Source organism: Lethenteron reissneri, chromosome 23 (genome assembly GCF_015708825.2).
Source record: "Lethenteron reissneri isolate LAM-NWPU_2019-01 chromosome 23, ASM1570882v1, whole genome shotgun sequence".
In the NCBI taxonomy this organism is placed as follows: domain Eukaryota; kingdom Metazoa; phylum Chordata; class Hyperoartia; order Petromyzontiformes; family Petromyzontidae; genus Lethenteron; species Lethenteron reissneri.
Genome location: NC_083801.1, coordinates 5,900,654 through 5,924,569, shown reverse-complemented (window position 1 = coordinate 5,924,569; position 23,916 = coordinate 5,900,654). Strand labels below are relative to the sequence as shown.

The 23,916-nt window shown below is 42.8% G+C and overlaps 1 protein-coding gene across 4 annotated transcripts in view; it reads left to right on the top strand.

The window, feature by feature from the left end:
- The window catches only part of XYLB (xylulokinase), a 145,750-nt gene that overhangs the window by 104,760 nt on the left and 17,074 nt on the right, over positions 1 to 23,916 (top strand). For 3 of the 4 annotated variants that reach the window (XM_061556964.1, XM_061556962.1, XM_061556965.1), the window contains 3 exons: positions 3,832 to 3,867; positions 6,862 to 6,920; positions 8,890 to 8,977. In XM_061556964.1, the coding sequence (XP_061412948.1) occupies positions 3,832 to 3,867; positions 6,862 to 6,920; positions 8,890 to 8,977 (183 nt within the window). The remainder of the gene's footprint in view (positions 1 to 3,831; positions 3,868 to 6,861; positions 6,921 to 8,889; positions 8,978 to 23,916) is intronic. The other variant, XM_061556963.1, reaches the window with a different exon arrangement.

The window sequence follows — 23,916 nt, the reverse complement described above, 5'->3', positions numbered from 1 at the left end:
GTAAACTTCAGCAACTAACAATACCTGCGTAATACCTATAACTGCAACCAACAACGTTTTAACCCCCATTTTAATATGCTTTATATTTAGTTCAAGTCATGTGTCTCTGTTGTAGAATATGTTTTTGGTCAATGAATGTTATTTTTCTTTGAGAATCATAATGCCCCTTACCCAGGAATGCCTCACTGGGACTCAGGACTATTTCCCGAAGGTTCTGCATTGAAATGTTTTGAATGAGTGTTTAACGTGTGCGAGGATCCCCCCCCCACCCCCCTTTTTCCTCCACCCCTCCACCTTTCCCCCTACCACTCCCCCTCTACCCGAGGTTTCCCTCATTTGGTCGGTTATATTTCCCCGTGCATCTTCTCCCCCCGACGTGGTGTCCCCACTTGGCTGGGTCAGTGGGCCTCCTCTCCCCATCTTTCACCCCCCCCCCCCCCCACATGGTTCCAGATGCGTGGGGGAGCATCTTCCGTGGATTGCGACACCCGGTCACGCGAACCGTGCGGCGTGCTGTGTCGGGCTCGCGTTTTGTTCCAATGAAAGTAGCAACAGCAGAAGACAAACAAAAACACAACGGAGAGGATACCAGAGTACCCAGGGAAACCCCGAACATGAGAGGGAGAGCACTCCAAGCACCGCACAGATACATTCAAGGATCTCTATTCTGATACCGACATGGCCAGACCGCATCGCAGACCAAGCCAATGATGTCCAGTATTTCCTGGCAGTCTCCCATTAAAATACAGCAGTGGTTCTCATTGCACTGACTAATCTCTATTGGCGTGCATGAGCTGCTTGGACATATCCATCAAACTGCAGTGGACGATCTCTCTCTCTGGACCACTCCATCCTTTCACTCCCACATGCCATCATCCCATCTAGGCATGACGTGTCCTGCCCAATTGCACTTTACTTATCATTCAATATTAAACATCCCTTAATGTCCATGAGGGTAACTTAAAACAAAATGCCAAAGAATTTGTGGTAAGTAGCTGTTCACTTTTGAAAGGAGGCACATTTGTGCAAAAAAAATTCCCGGAGGAATTTTGGTACAATGGCCCACCAGCTCACCATAATTGGATAAAACTTAAAACAATGGGAGCTACTGTCAATGGCGGAGCTATGATTTTCAGGTAAGGGGGGGCAACCCCTCCAGCATTGAAAAATGATAGAGGAGTTGTTAGTAAGTAAGGACTTGTCCCTTGTTTTTTATTCGACGCGTGTGCGGCGATGTCGCAGCCATCGATCGAGGGTCGAATTCGAACCGCGTTGTGTGATCGGCATCGCGCTCACTGAAGGTGAATGCCTTCAGGGAAGTCGTGTGCCGTATACGCAACTGCGCACAATTCTGTGTCACTTATAACTGCTTTGCCATTACTTATTGCCAATTATGGACTCAGACTATTGTCCTGTCATCTCATAGAGTCCCTGGCACATAATAATATGCTACACAGTGGCAGTGGGGGTCGCATAATGACGATTTATTACTAACTAGCTTTACTAACTGGCTTCCCCCGGGACTTGGATTCTTGTCTTGGATTAATACACGGCCGACGCGGAGGGTTGGGGGGTGCGTGACGTCAGCAGGCACACTGTGTAACGTTCCTGCATGCGGGTGACATCACAGATGGGACGTCACCGCTCATTTACCGTGCAAAATATATGCATTATTGCGCCCCCCCCCCCCCCCCCCAAAAATACAAAAGTCTATTTTTATACGTTTTGCATTGTGTAGAGTCTGAAAACTACCCACATGCCAAATTTCAAGTTTATTGCATGTTGGGAAGTATGCTAAACATTTTGAACAGACACATTCACACATTTTCCTTTTATGTATATAGATAACCCCCAATGATCCGATCTAAATTAGGGATTTCGATCGGACCATAGGGGGGCATGTGCCCCCCCCCCCCCCCCCCACTGGCTCTGCCATTGGCTGCTGTGACCATTATACAAAATATAGAAATTATATTACATACAATATCGGCACTGGATGAAAAGATGTTAGGATGACTCTCTGATGAACCCCATATGTGGCTCAATCTTGATTGAGTATAGGATGCAGTGTCGTTTTTTACACTATAATCCTAGAGCAGGCTGCTGGTCATTTTAAAGGTAATTTCTCCTGCACGGTATCCATGCTTCAGCCTGCGCCGGTTAAGTACCATTGACTGAAGTACAGTATTAATCAAGGCTTGAACCCTCCTTAGCTCGTGCAATCTGAGAATATCGGTTGCATTCTGGGTGATTTGGCTGCAGGCTAAACGGTAATATCACACTCGGGTCTCACGAAAAGAGAATATGGATCTCGTGGACTCCCATCCCCTTAAATCAAGGACATTCAAATACGGCTCTGCCCACTCTGTCACTTGCAAGATACCCTCGTGCTTAGATGTGTGTTAGGAATAACTTGGGGCACCATAATGACAAAATGTTAATTACCTCGCTTGCTATGCAGCAGGTCGTGGGTTCGATGCTGACCCTGATGCTTGTATCGTTGGAGTCTTTGATCGCCGCTCCTCCTCCCTCCCGATACGTTTCCATTCATTGTGTTGAGCACTGCGTGCAGTCTTTGATCACCGCTCCTCCTCCCCCCCGATACGTTTCAATTCATTGGCTACCACAGTCTGATAAGCTCTCCAACCCCCCCCTCTCCACCTCCCTTCAACTTGCTTATAAGGGATTACATCTTGAATCATTGCTTCACTTGATGCAGCTAATTCGGCTGTGACGGTCCCACCTGATGACGGAGACTTGTGTTGCCTCCGAAACGTCGTGATTTTTATTTTTATTTTATTTTTATTTTGATGTTTTACTTACGTGACTTAACCGAAAAAACCTAAGAATATGAATTTGTATCGTTGGAGTTTGCATGTTCTGCCCATGGTCTGTGGATTTTTCCTCCGGTTTTTCCCTCCACATTTAGAATCATGCGTTTAAGAGTATTGGGCTGCTGTAAATGTCCACATGATAAGACACTTCGTTGAGCTATCATTTATGGTCAGGTCGCTTCTGAAAAGTAGACGTATATCTCAGTGGGTCTTACCAAGTAAAACAAAGATAGTAGTTAATAGTTGGATTATAAATCCAGATTGTTTTTACATACACTCTATAATGAACGTGTTTGTACGATTATATTTTGTGCTTGTTGAGTGGAGAGGTTTTTTTACTCATTTTATTGGCTATCTGAACTTGAAAATTATGATTTTGTGTTGTGTCTGCTTCATTTGACTGACAATTGAGCATTGTGTTTATTCATTGGCGCTCTTAAAATGTAAAGTTTTGAGTCTTCCTGGAATTTTTCATAAAAATTCATATAGTTCCAAACAACTGTAGCTTTTTCCAGTTGTTATAGTCAGTTAACTTATGACCTTTGAAGAATTCTCATCAACATGTCTTTATGATTGCCAAATTTAAACGTGGATAGATAAAGAAATGCCATCACTAAAAATGTGGCTTTAATTAGCTATTAATGATTGCGATTTAATTCTAGATTTGAAGCTTTCGTAACTGCAAGGATTCATATTCTTAGGTGTTTTTGGTAAAGTCACGTAGGTAAAACGTTAAAATTAATTAAAGTAAAATAAAATACGTCGTGATTTTATTTTATTTTACTTTCATTAATTTTAATGTTTTACCTACGTGACTTTACCGAAAACACCTAAGAATATGATTACGATTTACTTTATCTACAATCATTTAGAACGTTGCAGTTCACTGTAAATCTGGGTAATCATTGTTGACTCAGAGCCAGACATTTGCAGAGATCTTGCCAGTGATTGGCTTCTTGTGTTAATTGCTCCTCTCCTTGTCACCTAACAATGGCAGCTGGCAAGGATGGGCCCGGCCCATTTGCTCAGACCGGTGAGTTTGCATTGCTTTGCATTTGCGGAGTACTGCAGTGCTCAGGTGACTTGTGTTTGAAACCAATGGAAGGGCCGAATTATTAAGAGGGAGACAATGTTCCCAGTAGAAAACTAAAGACAGCCAAGATCGCTGTCCTAAAAGTGCAGGCCTGGGAATGTGGGAACAGAGTGTGACTTGTGAGCTTTAATTAGAAGCCAGAGTACACTCCAATATGCTTGTACATTGACCCGTTGGTTTCAAACTTAGCCCAGGAGTAGCTGATGCATATGCAAAATTGACATCCCAGCTCATTTGCTGCTTTCCATGTGTGTCTGTAGTTCACATAAACGTGTACGTACCTGCTTAATAGATACCAAATAATGTCACGCTGCTTGTATCTGTATGACCAATTACAATTTGGTTAAGCTCTCCTGGTTTGCTAGTAGTTACTGGAGATGTTTGATGGAACTGCTTCAAGCAGTGACATTAAATGACTTTGATCACGAGCAACATTGCAGTTTTTCAGTTTTATGTGATTGTGTACTTTCCTTAGAATTTTTGTTTGCCAGAAGCTCATTGTCAGGGATCTAAATTTCATTTACTATGATATACCACTGTATTTGATCAATCAAGTTTAGTTTTTTTTAACCAGGAGAGAACTCAGGAAACAAGGAGATTCTCATTTAAAATCAATAAATGGAGAGCTATGGGGAAAAGAATGCATGGAGCTGGTTTCATACTGGTAGGAACCTCCTGGTTACACCAGCCCACAGGGGATTATTCTGTCCATCCCTCGTGTATCCAAAAATTGGAGGGTTGAAATGGATGGAGAGGGGAGGGTGAGGAGGGGCTGGGTGGAGAGGGTGGGGAGGGGCTGGGTGGGAAGGGTGGGGCTGGGTGGGGGGTGGGAGGGGTGGGGCTGGGTGGGGAGGGGCTGGTCACCCCTTGGTGCCCTTATAAAACTCAACGTTGAACCTACTCACGCCGGCTTGTGCCCGCCCTCACAGTTGGCCATATTTGCGGAATACACCACGCCGCCGTTGACCCTGGCCATTGACCCTGGCCATTGACCGAGCAACCCAACGTTCCTCCCAGCTCCCTCCGCAGGAATGTGATAAACATTTACTTGAGTTGACCAGGTGGCCCATGCAGTTCTCAATGCTTATCTCAAAGCACTGAGCCAGCACCACTGATATCCTGGGTTTAGATTATGATGATGATGCTTTCTTCCCAGTCTCAATTGGCTATTTGTTTCTTTTTAGAAACGAATGTGGTTTTTTTCTTTCTTAATTTTGCTTTTGCTCAGCTGTGTAGATCTAAATAAATCTGCTTACTCCATTGGTTGATTGACATGTGGAGACCCACTTTTTACAGAGCATGAAGAAGAAACGTCTAGTATTGGATAAAGAAGGTCTATTGAATTGATTTCATGAGTACTTCCGTAATGTCATCTTCCTGGTCTTTTCCTTAACAATATGTGTGATGCTATACTGATTGAAAGACTCCCAAGGTGGATGTTTTATAACTTAATGGCATGGCTGGTGGAAAAATCTAACAGCAAATATTGTAAATGCAATATAATCTGAATTTACAAAGCATCTAACAGTAATTTGCCATTTGCCTTATTTTTTAAATGTTATTTAAATGTGAAAATTGTAAGTCCAGATTAATGTGTATTTCAATGACAGGGCAATACTAGTGCTGGGAAAATGTAATGTGTATCCTTTATATTACCATTACTGATACTCAATCTTCAGCATGTAATAAGATTGTCATTACTTAGCAGAGATCAGATGATTACTTGTTTTATGAATACTTTGATTTTTAAAAAGTAAAAAAAAATTCTAACGTAATTAAAAGTAGAAAAGGATCATGTCAGTTTGGCTTAATGCAAAGATAGCATCACATTCATACACACTATACCACAAAGCCTACAGTAAGAGTGTAGTGCTGCGAATACTGAAGCTAAACCAATGTCATATATATTAATTTGAGGAAGCAATCATGAAAATAATCGAGCAATCAGATCATGTCACTTTTAATATACCGATATTAGAACTTGCATTACATCTAACACCTCGGGTGAACCATAATCAGAGGCTAAATATTTCTTGAGTCACCCTCCCAGCAGCACCCTCGCCATATGGCACAGCCACGCGGTTCTTCTCTGTGCCGTATCGCTTGTGTTGTTCCCCAGCTGTGTGAGCACAACCCCGGGGACAGCTTCTGGCTCCCAGCGTGTGCGTTGGTGGCACCAGGCCAAGCTGTCATGGGCAGAAAGATTAAATGAATGCACGAGATGTTTAGTATGGGAGGACAAAGAGATAGGAGTGAGGGGATTGATGGCTGGGCAGAATGTACATGTGATGGATGTACAGATGTGCAGGTGTTTGGATGAATACATTATGGACGGATGGACAAATTGATGAATGGATGGACGGGTGGATGGGTACATACAGTAAAACCTCTGCAAGCCAGGACCAATTCACGGAATAGCCTGTCCGGTTTTAGGGGAATTCCGATATTTTTTAAATAATTAAATAATGCTTTATTATTAACCTAATATTACATTTACACACATATACTCCGTTTATAAATAACTAAATATTAACAATTTCATATTTGCTGATTAATAACACTTTTTTAAAAATCACTACGTGTATTGTTCAGTTAAAGCCAAGTCACTTGCCATCATGATTCTCATGGGCTTCAAAGAGTTTTTTTTGTTCGTAAAATAAATCTACAGAAGAGAGGGGAGAGAGGTCTGGAGCAAATCACGTGCACGAGCGCGGCATTCTGTGCAAACGTTTTGCTGCCATTCTTAATTGTGATATCATTACTACGACTACCAAGTCTAGTTGCTTTCTCCAATTATGCAATCGAAGCGAATGGCAAAAATGAAGCTTGATATACGGACTTTCGCTTTACAGACAACCTTTCACGAATGTATCTGTTCCATATGTCGAGGGATGTCCGTACTTAAGGCGTCCTTGTGCTGTGTGTGCGTGGCAGAACCAGAGACGCGCATACTGGCAACTGGAGGAGCCTCCTCCAATAAGGACATTCTCCAAGTAATCCACACCTGCATTCAGTGCACCTGAGTACAAGGCACTACACCTGGCCGATATTCAACTCACCTCATTCTATAGCTTGCGACATCTGTATTCGGATAAAATATACGTCGGCAAGGCTTAATACAGAATGAGTGTGAATATCGATCATCTCTTCAATGCTAATATTCACCATTTGAAATTTAATTGGTTGATCAATCAGTGGCTTTTGCCGACAGATGTTTTTTTTCGAGATCCTCCGGTATGCTCGTCTTGGGGACGTGCCAAAGCCGATCATCGCATGTCACACGTGATGACCATAATCGCGATGACGTGTCCATATGCGGTGTCACTCTGGCTAAGAAGAGAAGAGAGTGCCGCATTATATACCAGCTGGTGGCTGCTTCCCTAACTGGGTTAAATGGCTCATTTTTACTTGAGAAAAATTGATGGACTTGTTAAGTGTTAATCAAACAAAGCCCTCTATTTCAGTTTAGTCATACACCTCCTGCCCACTATGCCTGCCTTCTCACGATACATTTTCATGTTTAACACGGAATGCACATACACATAGCTATTTATGTGTGTATGCACATGTCCACACACACATGGAATGGTGGCTCTACATGATAGTGCATCGAGATTTAAACCCTTGTTGCTGCTGTTTTAAACTTTGCTAGCATTTAAAAATGAAAACAATGCATTTGTTTTTAAGTGATGCTACACATTGTATAATCTGTGAATGTTTCCTCCTGTATATTTGGATTTTGCATGTTCTCCCCGTGGTCATGTGGATTTTTATCCGGCTCCTCCAGATTTCTCCCTCCACATTTAGAATCAACGTGCGTTTAGAGTATTTGGCTGCGATACATTACCACATGATAAGCCTCTTGGTTAGGCTATTATTTGTGGCCAGGTCGCTTCTGAAAAAGAACTATATAGCTCAAGTGGGCCATACCTGGTAAAATAAAAAATAGTTTAGTTTTAGTTTAGTTATGAGTTTGACTGGGGGAGAGTGGGAGGTTGGGGAGAGCAGGGAAGTTCTGGGGAATTATAGAACGCAGCTATCGCCACCACTCATAGTTCATGTTATAATGATTTAGAGTGAATAGTCTGACCCAGTTAACAGTAACTTTGCATAACAATAACCATGGCTTAATGTAACGAGTGGGACGAGAGCTCAAACCATAGGGGCAGCTCCACCAGCAAAAAGTGTTAATCGCTGAAACCAAAACATTCTTAAAAATATAACAATGAAGACCAACCAGAACGGTGCAGTTATATATTGTGGGAAAAAAACAACAATAATTCTACAAATTATAAAAAAATACACTAATTGTGTAATAATCCTGAAAGGAGACGTTAAATCTGCAAACACAAGATCACTGTATGATTGTATACCCAGCTGTATTCTCGTATAGCAATACTTCGTCATTGGCTCTGTTGGCAGTGCGATTAACAATGATACATTTTTACGCACGCTATATTTCGTTCTGTAAATGAAGTGGGGGGGGGGGGAACTTTACCTTAACCTATTTTTAAATGTCCAATTGATTTCTACTCATAGTCACTTGCAACGCATCAACTAATGAATTGGCACATGAGCGATTACCATTTAATTTTACAATCACGTCACAGTGCTCGAAACGATTCAAACAGCTGCTCGGGCTGTGTGGTTTTTCCTACAACTCAGGACCAGGGTGCCGGGGGAGTCCACTCACTCAAGGGATGTAAACGACTGCGAGTCCCAGCTTGCCAAGAAACTCAGCAGCATGTCCTATTTTAAAATTCCTATACGGTCACGTAGAATATTAGCCCGCGTCCTCAAGGACGGTAAGAGGATGCTGCGTCAGAATGTTTCTGGTTCCCGTAGGAGCGCACGTGGCATTTCTGAAATGTCGTGTGATTTATTGGGGCCGGCAGAAAGCCACACAGCCAAAGTAAACCATTGTGTTTTGAGCCCTTCTCTTTCCGTGGTCGGTTTCACAAGGTCCTGGCAGACGTGTTCAACGTGCCGGTGTACACGTTGGACACCGCCAACTCGGCTTGCCTGGGAGCCGCCTACAGAGCCAAACATGGTGAGTCCTGTACTTGGATGCACGGCTGTCAGCTGTTTCGATATTAACAAAGCATTTTTTCCTCTTCATTGGGGGCAGTAACTGTTCCCGGTGTTCCGTGTTTAAAATACTCTAAAAATGCGAGGAGGGCCTGGTGGCTCAGAGGTCGGAGTGTTGAGCTGGCACCGCTGAGATCCTCAATTTGAATCCAGTCAGCCACCTGTGATACAACCGGTGTCTCGGGTGTACTGACGTGATGGTTTCAGCCTGGTCACTAATGATTGGCCCCAAAAAAGCAACATGTCAGTTGCAGAACGGGTGGGTAAGTGCTACTCCCAATTATGTGGACCAGAGGTCCTTAAAGAGTTTTCAAAAGTAGCTCTGTGATATCCACTTTTGTGGGCTGTTCTCTTCACATGAAGGGCTACACTGCTGTGCAGTATGCCAATGTTATGATAAAATTTGGAGGAGAGATATTCATAAGATATTATAAGAAATCCTCTATTATGTTACAATCGTACTATCAGCATCATTCCATGAGACAAATAAACCTATTTTTGGGACCCTCTGCCATGATTATTGCTTTGATTTGTGACGCAGAACTCAGCTGTGGAAGATTACATCTTTTGTGAACGCATTTGAACACTTCTTTAGCTGGCACACATTTTATGCCCTGTAAACATTGTATCTCGTGTAAACACGTTCCTTCGGAGTGGGCAGGTAGGAACTTGATTGGACAGCGCATTTGTGCACGACAGAAAGCTCGCGGTCACGTGACGCACTTCAACCAATCCGGGAGCGTGCTACTTGTTTGGGAGGGGCTATGCACGACAGACAAATAATCCCTGGTGGGCAGTGTGGAACTGTTGTTCCTACAAGTATTAACATCTACATTGTATAATCATGAGAGCTGTAATATGCAGAATTGAAAACCAAATTTAATGTACTCTTTCCCTCTCCTCGCGTCCACGCAACGCTCCCATCCCCCTAACCCCCTCCCTTGCCCCTCCCCCCCTCTCTTACCTATATACAGTAGAACCTCTGGTCTCGACCATAATTCGTTCCATAGCTTTGGTCGCAACCTGATTTGGTCGTGACTCGAACCTAATTTCCACATTGGATTGTATGTAAATACGATTAATCCGTTCCAGACTCCTACGAACTGTATATAAATATTGTTTTTTAAAGATTTTTAAGAACAAAAATAGTTAATTATGCCATAGAATTCACAGTTTAATAGGAAACTAAATGTAAAAACATTGAATAACACTGAGAAAACCTTGAACAACAGAGAAAACTAACATTGCCGCGTCAAGGTTTAAAATCCTTCAACAAGATGATTGTTTCGTCTGCTACATCAGTCGGTCGATTTTGAGAGAGAGAGAGAATATTCGTATGAGCAATTCATGTTTCTATTGAAAGTAAGTTAACAGGAATATTTGGGTACAGTATTGTTTTTGGAAGCATTCACCGTAATATCGTATGAACGTTTACTTCACCGCATCATCGTATGAATGATGCGAGAAGAGATTCACATTACCACTCTTCACTTGATTAGAGGCCATGGCTAATTGCAAAATTAATGCAAAAATACACAAAATACTGCACAGAGTTCACAGCGAATGAGCGCACGTCTGACCGAGACCAGATTACTAAGCGAGACTGACTGAGCAAGCGGCCACACGTGGGTCGCTGTTGTTTGTAAACAAACAACAGGAAATTTGGCGCTCACAAAAAAAAATGGCGCGGAAGGGGAAATCGGCCGCGGCCGTGTTTGATCGCCACCCGAGTTTGTGTTCGTGACCAGATTACAATTTTTTGTGAATTTTTTGGTTGTAACCCGATTTGGTCGTGGTCAGAAGCGTTCGTGACCAGAGGTTCTACTGTAACCTCTTACCTCGGCATCTCTCTCCCACTGATGAGTAGACTAAGAGCATGATCTCGCTACACTTGAGAAGCTGGTTGATTCATGGGTGGCAATCTCAGCTGTGCAATCCTAGGGCTGTAACATAGATATTATGAGCTCCCTGGGCCATCCCAGTCAACTTGTGTCTACATATTTGTCATTATACTCAAAGGCAAAGCAAGAATGGGCAAGAGTGGGTGTGAATCAAACAATATGCGGGAAAGCTAAAAAAAATATCTCACAGTTCATCCGTAATGCATTGCCTAAAGCACCTTGTAGGACCCGAAGGGATTGTGTTGGAATGCATGTGCTTGTGTTCCTTTATTTCTCCCATGCATTAATATCAGCGCCTTGTCTTTGACAAATATTGAGGCACATCAGAGCCTGCTTTTATTTTTAAATACAGCAGTGAAGCTTTTGTTCCTGCCTTTGCTTGTATAACAAAGATAATGAAATGCATAACATCTTGCTTGAACTTTTTTGGGAATCAACTTAGCTTATTATCTCTTAGAGGCTGATTAGGAAAAAAAATTGTACCACTGTGTTAGAAGTTGTTGTCCGATGCAAAGTCTGTCTCTCATCACAGGAATGTGGAACTTTTCCCACTGCCTTAGCACAGCCAACAGAGATGAGCATTGAGAATCACTTGCTAAAATATACCTTTTACTTGAATTTACGTATGGTTTGTTCCTTATTAAAACAAGGTCACTTTGTTTTTACAGAAAATTCGCGAACGGTCATTATGTTCAGTTTGTGCTGGGGGGGTGTCGTCCGTGTTTGCAATCGGGGTTTGTTTTCAGCTTCCACTGAAGCAAAATAAATTTCACATGTGGGAGCTCCTTCATGCCATTGTTCAAGGTCCATTGATTTTTGGACGCAAAGTGCAAAACAATAGGGCCTCGCGTGGTGCCAACACTGCGTTGCTTGTCACAATGAAGGTTACTCTTTTAATGTAAGATTATACATCATGGTTCCTGGGCTGGTGGTTATTCCTGCCAGTCAAGTAATACCGACTTTGGTATTTGAAATCACGCAATGTGAAAGCACAAAGTGACTTAATACGATTGAAATAACATAAAGGTCCAATTTTGAATGTTTGAATGCGGACTCGCCTTCCGACATCTTTTTAATACCTGTTAAAAATATAAGTTAGATTTTTTTTTAAGACTATGGCCAACGTTCTTAAATAAGCCACTTATTTCTGATGCCATTCTGGCCCAGTGCTAAATGCTGATTAATACAGAAGCCAATGGGGGGTGGGGCAGGTAAGATGCCTGGCGATATCCTTAATCAATGAGCTCAGTGTAGTATTGGCAAGTGATGCAAATTACATTTGCTTACAACACAGCACGTTACAGAGGGACCCAGCAGATGGACTCGGCACTTAGGCTAGTGTACAGGGTGCTTCAACATTTCTTTAACACTTCTGAGAATTTACAACAACGCCACAAGAAATGTGCCGCCTCCGGGCTCTGGAGACCACCTGGAGAAGATTCCAGGTGTAGCCTTGACAACGATGGCGAACGAGTGGAGACTATTTGACTTTTTGAAGCTATTAACATCGCATTTGTTATCATGTTACAATGTACAATCTGTTCTTTTTACATTCAAAACGATAGTCCCATATATGTGTTAACAATTTTTTTAAGCATCCTGTACGTTTAGAGTATTTGGCTGATAGAAATTTCCACACGACGGGACATGTCTTCGAGCTGTCATTTGTGGGCAGGTCGCTTCTGAAAAATAACTAATAGCTCAGTGGGCTCTACCTGGTTAGATAAAAAAAGTGTGTTTTAGTTTAATTACGTGTAGTGGTTTGCTTACCTTTCTTATACTTTGCACTCCTATCGTTTTTTTATTGATTGTTGTGATTTTCTGATCCACCCCTATTGGACATCTGTGTAAAAGATCTTCATAGCTCATCAGATAATAAACATTCTGATTCTGACATATGCAAAGACAATGTAACCACATTAGCTGCACTCAATACACTTATTGAGCACTGTTCCTGCAAAAACTGATAACTGAGCTCATCCCACCATACCTAGCACTGAGGCCAAATGGAGTCTATGTTGATGTTGGTTATGAGAGGAATAGCTGAAAGGTTCTAAAGAACGTTAACTTGATTTGGTAAATACCTAAAAAAAAGCAGCAGTGATTTATTTTGGTGATCTTTCTCAATTGATGCAGCCGCTTTCTCATTTCCTCTCCACACCCTTGTGAGTATTTAAATCCCTTTCACGTGGAACTTCGCCGAGTGCAGTCCTATCACACATGAATTTCGCAAATGTACATTGATGAACTGAACTGAATAACCACATTCGTGCTTAAAACATGCAATGTGCACATGCCGCACCTTGTCAATCTACTGCTGGACGAAGGTCTCCCCATCCCGCGTAGGTCGTGGGATTCGTTTTACCTGCTTCACCTCGTTGACCATTGCGGGTTGTTGAAGGCTGGGAGCATCGGAGCGCAGGGCAACAATTGATGTTTCTGCACTGCCCTCTACTGCCCACATCCTAGCCCCGCAGCCTATAACATCGGTTATAAAAACAAAAACGAATCTTAAAAACTATTTTATTTTACTCTGTAACATGACTCATCGACTGACAACATGGTAACGACTGGACCGGAAACGACTACGAGTAATGAGAGCACAGCACAAGAGAACACCACAGCAACTGTCACAAGTTCCGCTGCAAAAGTAGGCCACAAACAGATGCAGGTATGTGTCTGTGGTTGGAGGAAAGTTACATCACACCATGGGTTGAGGATCCACCAGGGGAAGAAGGGGTGTTTGGGTAAAGAGAGACAGAGGCCTCGCATTGATTACTTTCTGCGAAAGCGATCAAATCAGTCGAATGAAGCACAGCAACTGGACGCAAACCATAGTTTGCAGTGCATCAGTACCACTGTCATGGAGGACGTAAACTCAAGCACCGAAGTAACAACTGAGGTGGAACCAACAACTAGAGTGGAACTCACCCAGCCTCCGAGACCTGCAATCGAGAGGAGACTACCAGGGCACAGACCGTATGTGAAGTGGCCTGGCGCCAGTGACAAGAAGTTGTGGGAAACAGTGAATACTGACCTTACCTTGACCCTCGAGAAACTTCGAGGCACTGTGGAGAAGAAGTTGGAGAGGATGGGGGACATCTGGATGAAGAGGAAAGACCCCAGCTGGGCCCCAAAGTGAGAGGGCCAGGAGGTATGCAGTCAACAATGCTTGACTCAGGAAGGAGGACGCCCCTGCCATGCATAGTCCCATGGGATGTTGGCTACCAAGAACAAGGCAACTCCTATGACTAATTGGGAATGGGACGCAAGCGTAGGATTGATCACCCTGTCGCTGGCCGCCTTTGGGGAGGGTGTATAGTATGAAAGGCCGAAACACCCTAGGAACCAAAGGGTCACTACTGACGATGCGCTCCCCAAATTTCACCAGGCTCACTGTTCATGAACTCTTGGAAGTGCTTGCACAAAGGATAATAACATCTCATCCTGTGTTCTTTGGAATCTAACGCTCATGTTCTCCCCGTGGTCGCGTGGATTTTTCTCCGGGTCCTCCCAATGGTCGAACCAGGATTTTCAGGTGGGGGGGGGGGGGGGCAACCCCTCCAGCAATGAAAAATGATAGAGGAGTTATACTAATAGGGGTTTTCCCCTTTTTTCTGGCAACAAAACTGAGACCTTTTGCAAAGAATCATGCTTACATTAACCACAATACTTGCAGTCAAATGCAAGCAAAAAACAATACTCTGATAATTTATGCATTGTCTTTTTAACTTATTGGTCCACACCAGAGACAGCTTTTTTTAGAGCCTAATCAATACGTTTCAAAGACAATGCATACATTATCAGAGTATTGTTTTTTGTTTGCATTTGACTGCAAGTATTGTGGTTAATGTAAGCATGATTCCTTGCAAAAGGTGTCAGTTGTGTTGCCAGAAAAAAGGGGAAAAACCCTATTAGTATATTTTGGTACTGGCAAAGGAGGTCCCATGATGTAGCTGCTCACCCCGAGCTCTCATTACTCTGTAAGTGCATTCATTGTCTTTGAACTGTGCGCCTTTTGGCGTCATCTGGTCGAACACCATATGAGACTAGGCTCTAAAGAAAGCTGTCTCTGGTGTGGACCAATAAGTTTAAAAGACAATGCAGGGGAAAAACCCTATTAGTATATTTTGGTACTGGCAAAGGAGGTCCCATGATGATAGAGGAGTTGTTAGTAAGTAAGGACTTGTCCCTTGCTTTTTATTCGACGCGTATGCCGCAATGGCACAGCCATCGATCGAGGATCGAATTCGAACCGCGTTGTGTGATCGGCATCGCGCTCGCTGAAGGTGTTTGCCTTCAGGGAAGTCGTGTACTGGATACGCAACTGCGCACAATTTTGTGGGTCACTTATAAGTACTTTGCCGTTACTTATTGCCAATTATGGACTCAGACTATTGTCCTATCATCTCATAGAGTCCCTGGTACATAATAATATGCTACACAGTGGCAGTAGGGGTCGCAAAATGCCGATTTATTACGAATAAACCCCAATGATCCGATCCAAATTAGGGATTTCGATCGGATCATTGGGGGGGGGGGCACGTGCCAGCCCACCCACCCCCCCAACTGGCTCCGCCAGTGGGTCCTCCGGGTTTTCTCTTTAAATTTAGAAACATGCGGTTAGAGTATTTGGCTGCTATAAATGTCCACATGATAAGCCACTTCGTTGAGCAAACATTTGTGACCAGGTCACATCTGATGAAGAGCTATAGAGCTCAATGGGCCTTACACACTTAGAAATTAGGTTCAAATCAAGGCATCCACCTATGAACACATGATCAGTCCAGTTCTCCAGCATACAGCAGTATGAATTGTCATACATTTTATTTCACTTGGCCCAGCTATAAGGCAAAAGAATTGTAAATTGGATGTTTGACGTGTGGCCATCCGCTGTCGATGCAGAACTGAAGGAGTGCCGTCTAGTTTTGGCTAAGAGAGGCCTATTGAAGTTGCTTCAGAAATAACTCTGGTGTCGTCTGCCGGGGCCATCCCGAACAAGACATGAGGCGCTGTTGACTGGGAAAGTTCCACGGAGTAACTTCTTCGCCTCTTAATTGCAGTTCTTGGTAACACACTTGGCATATATAGCGTTTGTTTATACAACTCAAGAACACGTTTAAGTGAAGGATATTTTTATAGAGCCCGGGGCTCATGTTTGTGTTGCTAACAGAAGCCTACAACACCCAACTTACACTTGGGAGTGTAGACTTAGATATATTTTTAGTTTTGTGTCTAAGCGTGACAGATGCACAGACAGAGGCAGAGAGAGAGAAAGCACACGTCTAATTTGAACCAAGGGCTACTCTTCTCATGTGCCAATCAATCCTGCCATCTTGTTTGGGCTTTGTGGCATTTTATGTGACGGTTTTTTACATACACATACCTATTTCTTTGCAATGACACGAGACGGCACTTTGAATTACGCTGGTATTGCAGTGCCTGAAAGGAGCACCTGGCTAATGAGAGTTTGAAATATCAACTAGATATACTGAAAACAATTACTGCTGTGTTCTGCAGAAATTTATTCAGAAAAGTATTCTGCTCTTAACAGTTCAACGTTGTATACGATGTTTGCACAAAATGGCAAAACATCCTCCATTTAGTCTGATAGACTTCAGGAGCAAGCGCTGTCAGTGAGCACCTATTGAGGTGAAGTGGTGTGGGGCCAGCTCCCAAGTTCTGATGAGTTGAACTAGAGGAGGGCCGTTGCATATTCACATACCACGTGCTGCTAGTGTGAAGCGTTGTTCCCATTAGGTATAACCATAACTGGAACAGCAGCGCTCTATATGGTCAGGGATTGGACAGGGGGAGTATAGTGGTTAGTAGGCGTGTAACAATGCTTCCACTCACTGATGAATATACTGTACTTATATTCTATGGGTCTTTCGGTAAAGCCACGTAGATATTTTTTTTATTTTTTTTATAATTTTTCTATCTACGTGGCTTTACCGAAAGACCCATAGAATATGTATTCCTGCAGTCACGAAAGCTTTAAGTCAAGAATATAATCATTTCAAAAATAATACACTCCGTTGGAATTGTCCATAACAACTAATTGTTTACACTGAATGTAAATTCTAAGTTTACATTGCATTTTGGGAAACGGCGCTCACTAAACAATGCAAAACATTTATATTCAGTACACATGAGATGGTAAAAAGGACAATAGCAGCACTCGGAGCGGAGGGGTGGGGTGAATCGTCACACGCGTAGTGGTGAGTTGACCGTTTTACAATCACGGCATCTGCGGTTCATGCACAGAGGGCCATTAAAAACAAGATAGTAATTGACACCAACAAACTTTGGTTCACACACACAGATGAAGGATCATTAAAAACAAGACAATCATTTGCACCAACCACACACCACCGTATTCAATGTATTGTCAAACGCCATCTCTATTCTCTATGTGATAATAGAATAATCACGAGGATGATAATGTATTTTGCCAAATGGAAGGATTAAGTAATTAGAATGAGCTTGCAAATACATTGTGGTATTTCATGGTCTCAACTTTCCAAAGCTTTTGACTGCCCGCCATGATTGTACTTTGACGTGGATCTTTGCCATTGTTGCGGATCTGCATTTTTCAATATAGAGGAACTATCTTCCACAGTGGGACTGCAATTCCACCACTAGCTCAGGGCAGCAACCAGAGATGAGTGCATCCCCACACTTTCTTGAGCGTGGAGATAAATTATCCTCTCGAATGCACATTAAAATGTTCTCAAAATGCGGTGCCGTTCAGTGTAAAATACAAAACATGGAGAATATTTGATCAACAACCCAGTATTTGTTTTGCGCTGATTATCCTTTTTGTTAATCCATCGAGTTGCTTTATTGTAAAGTTGATAACCCCTTTTCATCGTGGCAGTAAACATTAATGTAGACTAATTAGTGGTTTATTGAAATGTGATCTGAAATGTTGGAATTCATTCTTTTTTGTTGTATTTGAAATGGCCAAGAAAGCGGCCGTGTTAGTATCAGCCTGTTGTCCTTTAGAAAAGACGTTGATGAGGCTTTCACATTAGTTCATGCAGAGTGTGTGTTATTGTGCACATCGTATTGTGCGATACCACACACTGCCACTTGAGAGCCATGGATTGGGCCCTCGATCTCATGGCTAATAGCCTCGAAGTGTGAAAGATCCACATCGTGTTCTTAGAAGTCCCCCTTACCCCCCTACCCACCCCAACTTCTGTGGATTATTAATATTGGACCTTTCCTGCACAAGTGACACAGCTGCTGGGTTTAGGTGACGGTGGTGCTGGAGACAATTTTAGACAGTGCTTTTTTATTGCACTTTGTTAATGTTTTTGTGAGATTGTGTGGCAAAAATCGCTGGAAATTAGACCTCTTGTGACCCCTACCCTCGAGCTAACCAATAATTTCTCATTCAAGACATGGGACCTTGGCATCGTCAGAGAATTAATAGCCGTCCAATTCATAGGTAACCATTTGTGGTTCTTGGGTCTACCACAGCATTCAAATTGGGGTGCAGTGGCCCTGTCAAAAGCACTACGCCTATACTGTTGAGGATTTCAGTTCAAATTACATTTAACGACTGATCATAAAACCAGGTTTTTACTGTAGCAAGGTGATGGTATCTAGTTCTTCTCCAAACGACTAGATATAAAGATTTAAAAAAGAAAGTTTGAGAACTTAGTATATAGGGACATCATGACATATTTGTTTACATTGCTGACTGAACTGCAGTTGTCATTAAGTAAAATAGACCCATGGAGGATATCATTCAAAGGCTGTTACCATGCTGTGGGTGGTTCAACAGTCAGACATGTGGCATTGTTTTTTTACAAAGATCCCCCATGATTTCAGGAACGCAGTTGAAATACAATCGGTGATAAATGCAATAATAGACTAGGTTGGATGATACCAGCCAAGGACCTCATTGACATTACGCCACTATACTGTAATTATTTAGTAATCAGTGTGCTGCTACTATTGTGTGCAGTGTCATTAGAATGCAGGGCACAGTGGAGAAGCATTTGCATCAATCACAGTGCTGGAAAGCGCTCTGCTTACTTACCTGTTGCAGCAAATTAGCATCAATCAGGTTCTAACGTCTGGATTGTTGCTCACCCAGGGATAGGCAGTCACGTGGTACCACTCCACTACCTTCCATTCATGGCTGTCATTTGTGGGCTCCCTGACTCTCTGGACGCCATGATCTATTTCCCAAAAACAATGCAGACACAGACCCGTGAGGTTTGGCAGGTGAATGACACTTATGCTCCAAATAGTTCAGACACCAGAGCAGCCCACTTGTCAGGAATGATTGGTTCTCTGTACGGCATAGCGATAGTGTTGTTGCTCTGGAGACCGGGAGATTGATGATTGATGTTCGGTCGCAATGTTGATGGCATTCTCACGTAACAGGGTGGGCCGCCTGAAGGCTGCCATCTTCCACACTGTGAAATGGTTTGATCTTCCACGAAGCTCATGGTCCACCCGAAATCGCATCCGCACAAACCATGGCAGAAACAGATACCTGATGTATAATTGTATAATTAGAAACTCTCCATTGTGCGGCTGTGGTCATCCAGAACAGACCGTACAACATAAAACGACACAATGTCCGATTCACAAATATGAAGGAGACATTATAGCGATACACACCGCTGCTCCTGACGCGGTTATAGTAGTCCCTAGGTTAACGTTTTTAATCCGTTCCACGAAAACTACTGTTAACCGAAATAACTGTAAATCGAATATAGTAATTGCATGTGTAGTGACATCGGGAATGTCACTGTATGGTTCCGGCCTGAGAGGGCCGTGGCGCGCGATGCACCATCGCGTACACCCCTTAGGTGGGTGTAGTACCAGCCCTAGTGGGGCTTGGTGTGCGCTGGGACAGCGCGGGCACCCCGCATAGCGTGTAGTGCGGGCTCCCACAAGGGGGAGTGGGAGAGTGTCAGCCCAGGGGCAGGGTTGCCTCGGGCCATGGCACTCTGGTTGACCCCGTGGCCACGTGATCCGAGTATCCACAGAGAGGCCCCCATGTGGGGGGCTAGGGGGCGATCACGTGTCCGGGGAGAGCTCTCGAGAGGGATCGAGAGGGAGCTAGAAGGCTCCAGAAGCTGGGCGGGGCCAAGGGTGGAGCAGCCCCGACCCGTGGGGGGATATAAGGTGGGTCCCTGAGAGGGACCGGGGTTGCTGCATTCTACAAGCTGAAGCTCTACGTCCTACAAGCTGGAAGCTTACAGGCATCAACACGTAGTCAGATCCTTCGTCAGATCCTTCGTAGCTGTAACTTCTCCATATAGGGTAGTTAGCTGGGTGGCCACCACCCTAGGCTGTATCTGGTGAAGTGGCAGTTACCCCTTGTGTTACGTGTTGATGCTACAATAAATGTGTTCTAATAAATGTGTTACCTCTAAAGAACAAAAAACGACTCAGTTGGACTCACTACACATATTAAAAGCATTCATCCGTTCCAATATGATTGGAAGTTGACCTTTTTGACCCTAAAACATACTTGATAACATTTAAACACTTAATATTAATAAATGAACATAGGAACATATTATAGTATTAATATTAATAGAAGCATAGTTAAATAATTAATAAATAGAGCATACACATTCTTACCTTAGGCTAAGAAGATGGTAAAAACCTGTAAAATATCACTTAAGTCTCCAAGAGAGCTGTTTCTACTGCCTAAAAAATAAAATGTAATGCAAACGATGCCAGTCAAGATCTAAAGGCTCATAAATGGGCGTCGCTGATTGGCTGAGGCATGCCCAGCCTACTGAGTGCTCGTATTGGCCGACATTGGTGCCCGCGTGCATTTAATGTAACATACCGTTCGTGAATCAACATTTTTTACGTGAGTTGATAGCGTGGAGGTCCTATGGGAGCCGAAACGTTAACGGAAAAACCGTTAACCGATGGCACTGTTAACCGAGGGACTACTGTATCTGGCTTGACCACCTGAATGTGAAATTGTAGTTGTTTCTCTGCGTCTACATCAGCCGTACGAAAGAAGAATGCAACAGTACTCCTCTTGAGGAATTCATCACGCTGCCATTTTCAGCAACATGCTGTCATTGGTGTGAGCTTTGCAAAATCTATGATTCTCACCGTGAAGGTTTGATTCACAAGGGGGTGTCCCATTCCTCATCACGGTAACCCTATGGTCGTTGTATGGCATCGTCACCACCGTTGTAGCCATCATTGCCATTATTAACCGGTATCATTGTCGTAATGTCATGGCAATCATTATCATCTTTGTCAACATTAACAATACAAAGATCTCCCATTTATCAGTCACTGAGCACCTATTAAAGGCAGCAGGCCGCATCATTGCATGATGTAGCCAGCATCTTGCCTTGCTCACTTTGTCTCTGCAGTTCCAATGTTCACACGCTGTTTCAAGTGCTCATTTTAGGGACGAGGTTACCTAAGACAGGCTCAGAACAGTTTCGATTTAAAGCTTTCGTGACTGCAGGGATTCATATTCTTGGTTCTTTCGGTAAAGTCACGTAGAAGGGAAATAATAGAATAATATTTATATTTAAAAAAATTCTCACGACGTTTCGACTGCAACACAAGCAATCATCATTAGGTGTGAAATCCACAGAAAGAAATTTTGCAACACATGCAATCATCATCGGGTGTGAAATCCACAGAAAAATTATTTCTCCACAGAAAAAAATATTTCTGTTGAATTCACACCTGATGACGATTGCTTGTGTTGCAGTCGAAACGTCGTGAGAATTTTTATTGTTTTGTATTAATATTATTTTATTATTTCCCTTCTACGTGACTTTACCGAAAGAACCAAGAATATAGGCTCAGAACAGTTTCGATTTAAAGCTTTCGTGACTGCAGGCTCAGAACAGATTCAGATAGCAATTGTCACTGATGCACGTGACTGACTCAAACCCAGGCCACGGGAATCATAGTGCAGTGCGCGAGCCGCTGCATCATCACTCCACACGTCATCAACATTTAGTTTTACACCTGAATTATAACAGCTGACCTATCTAGGTGATGTCATTGTGTTTGGCTGTGATGTCATCATATCTGTACTGCACAATAGGCTACAGCCATATGTATTCCAATTTGTATTCCAATTGTGAGGTGAAGGAAATTCCATTCAGATATCGCACAGTGAGTGATGCACCATCTCATGACACCGTAATCCTAAAGTACCTTCAATAAGACTTTTATCCACATTGTATCCTGAAAAGTGACATCACCGTATTGCTATAAAAGTGTGTTCTCCGTGTGAAATAGCCAAGATGAGATATGATACATCCGAAACCACCATCAATATATTCCTTTAAAGGCAAAGCAACTTCTTGCTTACATGAGCAACAGCAATATGAAAACACTAATGACAAAGCCAGGAGCAGAGTATTTACATTCATATGGCGGTGATCTATCTCCCGATGGGAAAACGACAATATTATTTCTGGGAGTTTTTAATGCGAGATATTTCCCAGTGTGGGTTTCTTTTGCATGAAAATATTAATTTATCAAAACCTATACTCATTGCTGGCAAACATATGTTGTATTAGTTTACATATACTCTTCAGTGTACCATTATAAATTATATATATGATAGAAATGTGTTCAGGTTTTTTTTCGTCAGACATGCATTTATTCATCTCGTGATAATAGCAATCACACATTGATTGTATTTAAATGAAAAAAAAAAACATAAAAACACAGTCATATTATAACTATGGGCTTTAACCAAGAAAAGCCTAATTTATTCGGAGATTTCTGCTTGTGGTGTTGGACAATTCCTTACATGCAAATATGGTATATGATATGTCATGGGAAACTAGAATGCGTAGAGAAACATTCATATGATGGATTAAACCAAACAATCCATACAGATAGGTCAGAAAAACCTACACTCATGCAAGCCACTTCCCAGCCATCCAGGTGACTGTTTTGGCCACATCATGATCTGTGCACTACCCATCAACCCGACCTCCAAACGCTGTATTGGAGACATGCATCATGTGAATGGGAAGGGAGAATACAGTCGGAGGTAAGAAATTGAGAGTATAAAACGAAATAATGGAAGAAGAGCATGGGTAGAGATCGATATAAACGTACAAAAATGAGAGAGCAAAGAAGGATTATTTACGGAGAGAATATAACGAGAGGGTGATGTAAGGCAACAAATGGAGTGAGAAAAAAAAACACGCATGATGCCTCACCGGGCTTTGTCTCTGAGTGTTGCTGGTGAGTAGCTATTACCATTAACAGGACATTGGGAGGATTTGGCATGAATTCTCCCTTTTCTTTGTCGAGCCATTTGAATCCGATGGTCAAGCGTTAAATTCCAGGAAAAAGTACGAAACGGTATTTATCTCACCATGAATTAAAATGTTCATAAATTGGTGTGGAATTTTTATGATGACGCTCCAGTTATGGATTTTCTAAAATACATTTATCTCACAGCAATGCGTTACTCTGTTGACTTTTAAGGCCAGGCCACAGACGTTTCTGCGTGGTGAGGCATTGCGGTGCGTAAACCGAGTCCTGTATCTACTCTATTATGTCTGGACTCTCAGTCGTATTTTTTTGTACGCAGATAGTGCGCGTTCAACAGTACATCTGCGGTAATGTATGCATGCTGTGCAGTGTTGAAATTACGTTTGGGGCTTTGGTTCATGTGGAGATTGGGGTCTTTTTTGCTAGGGCTTTGACCAGCGGGGGAGGGGGGGGAAGGATTAGTACTGTGGGTCATAGTGGGGCAATTCTAGAAGATGCTTAACTTTTGGGGGCTCCTATGCAGCCACGTTGCCAACCCATGTTCTTAGCCCTTGCCAGCAGAGGGCTCTTCTTCAAGTGTCTATCCCTTTGCCTGTGCACCAAATGTACATATATTACTCCAGCTCTGATGTGACAATTTCATGTCGGACTCTGAGTCATGTGTTACGAATGTGATGATGGTTGCTGATGGTGGTGGTGCTGCAGCTGGTGTGATAGCAGTAGTGCTTGTAGTGGTGGT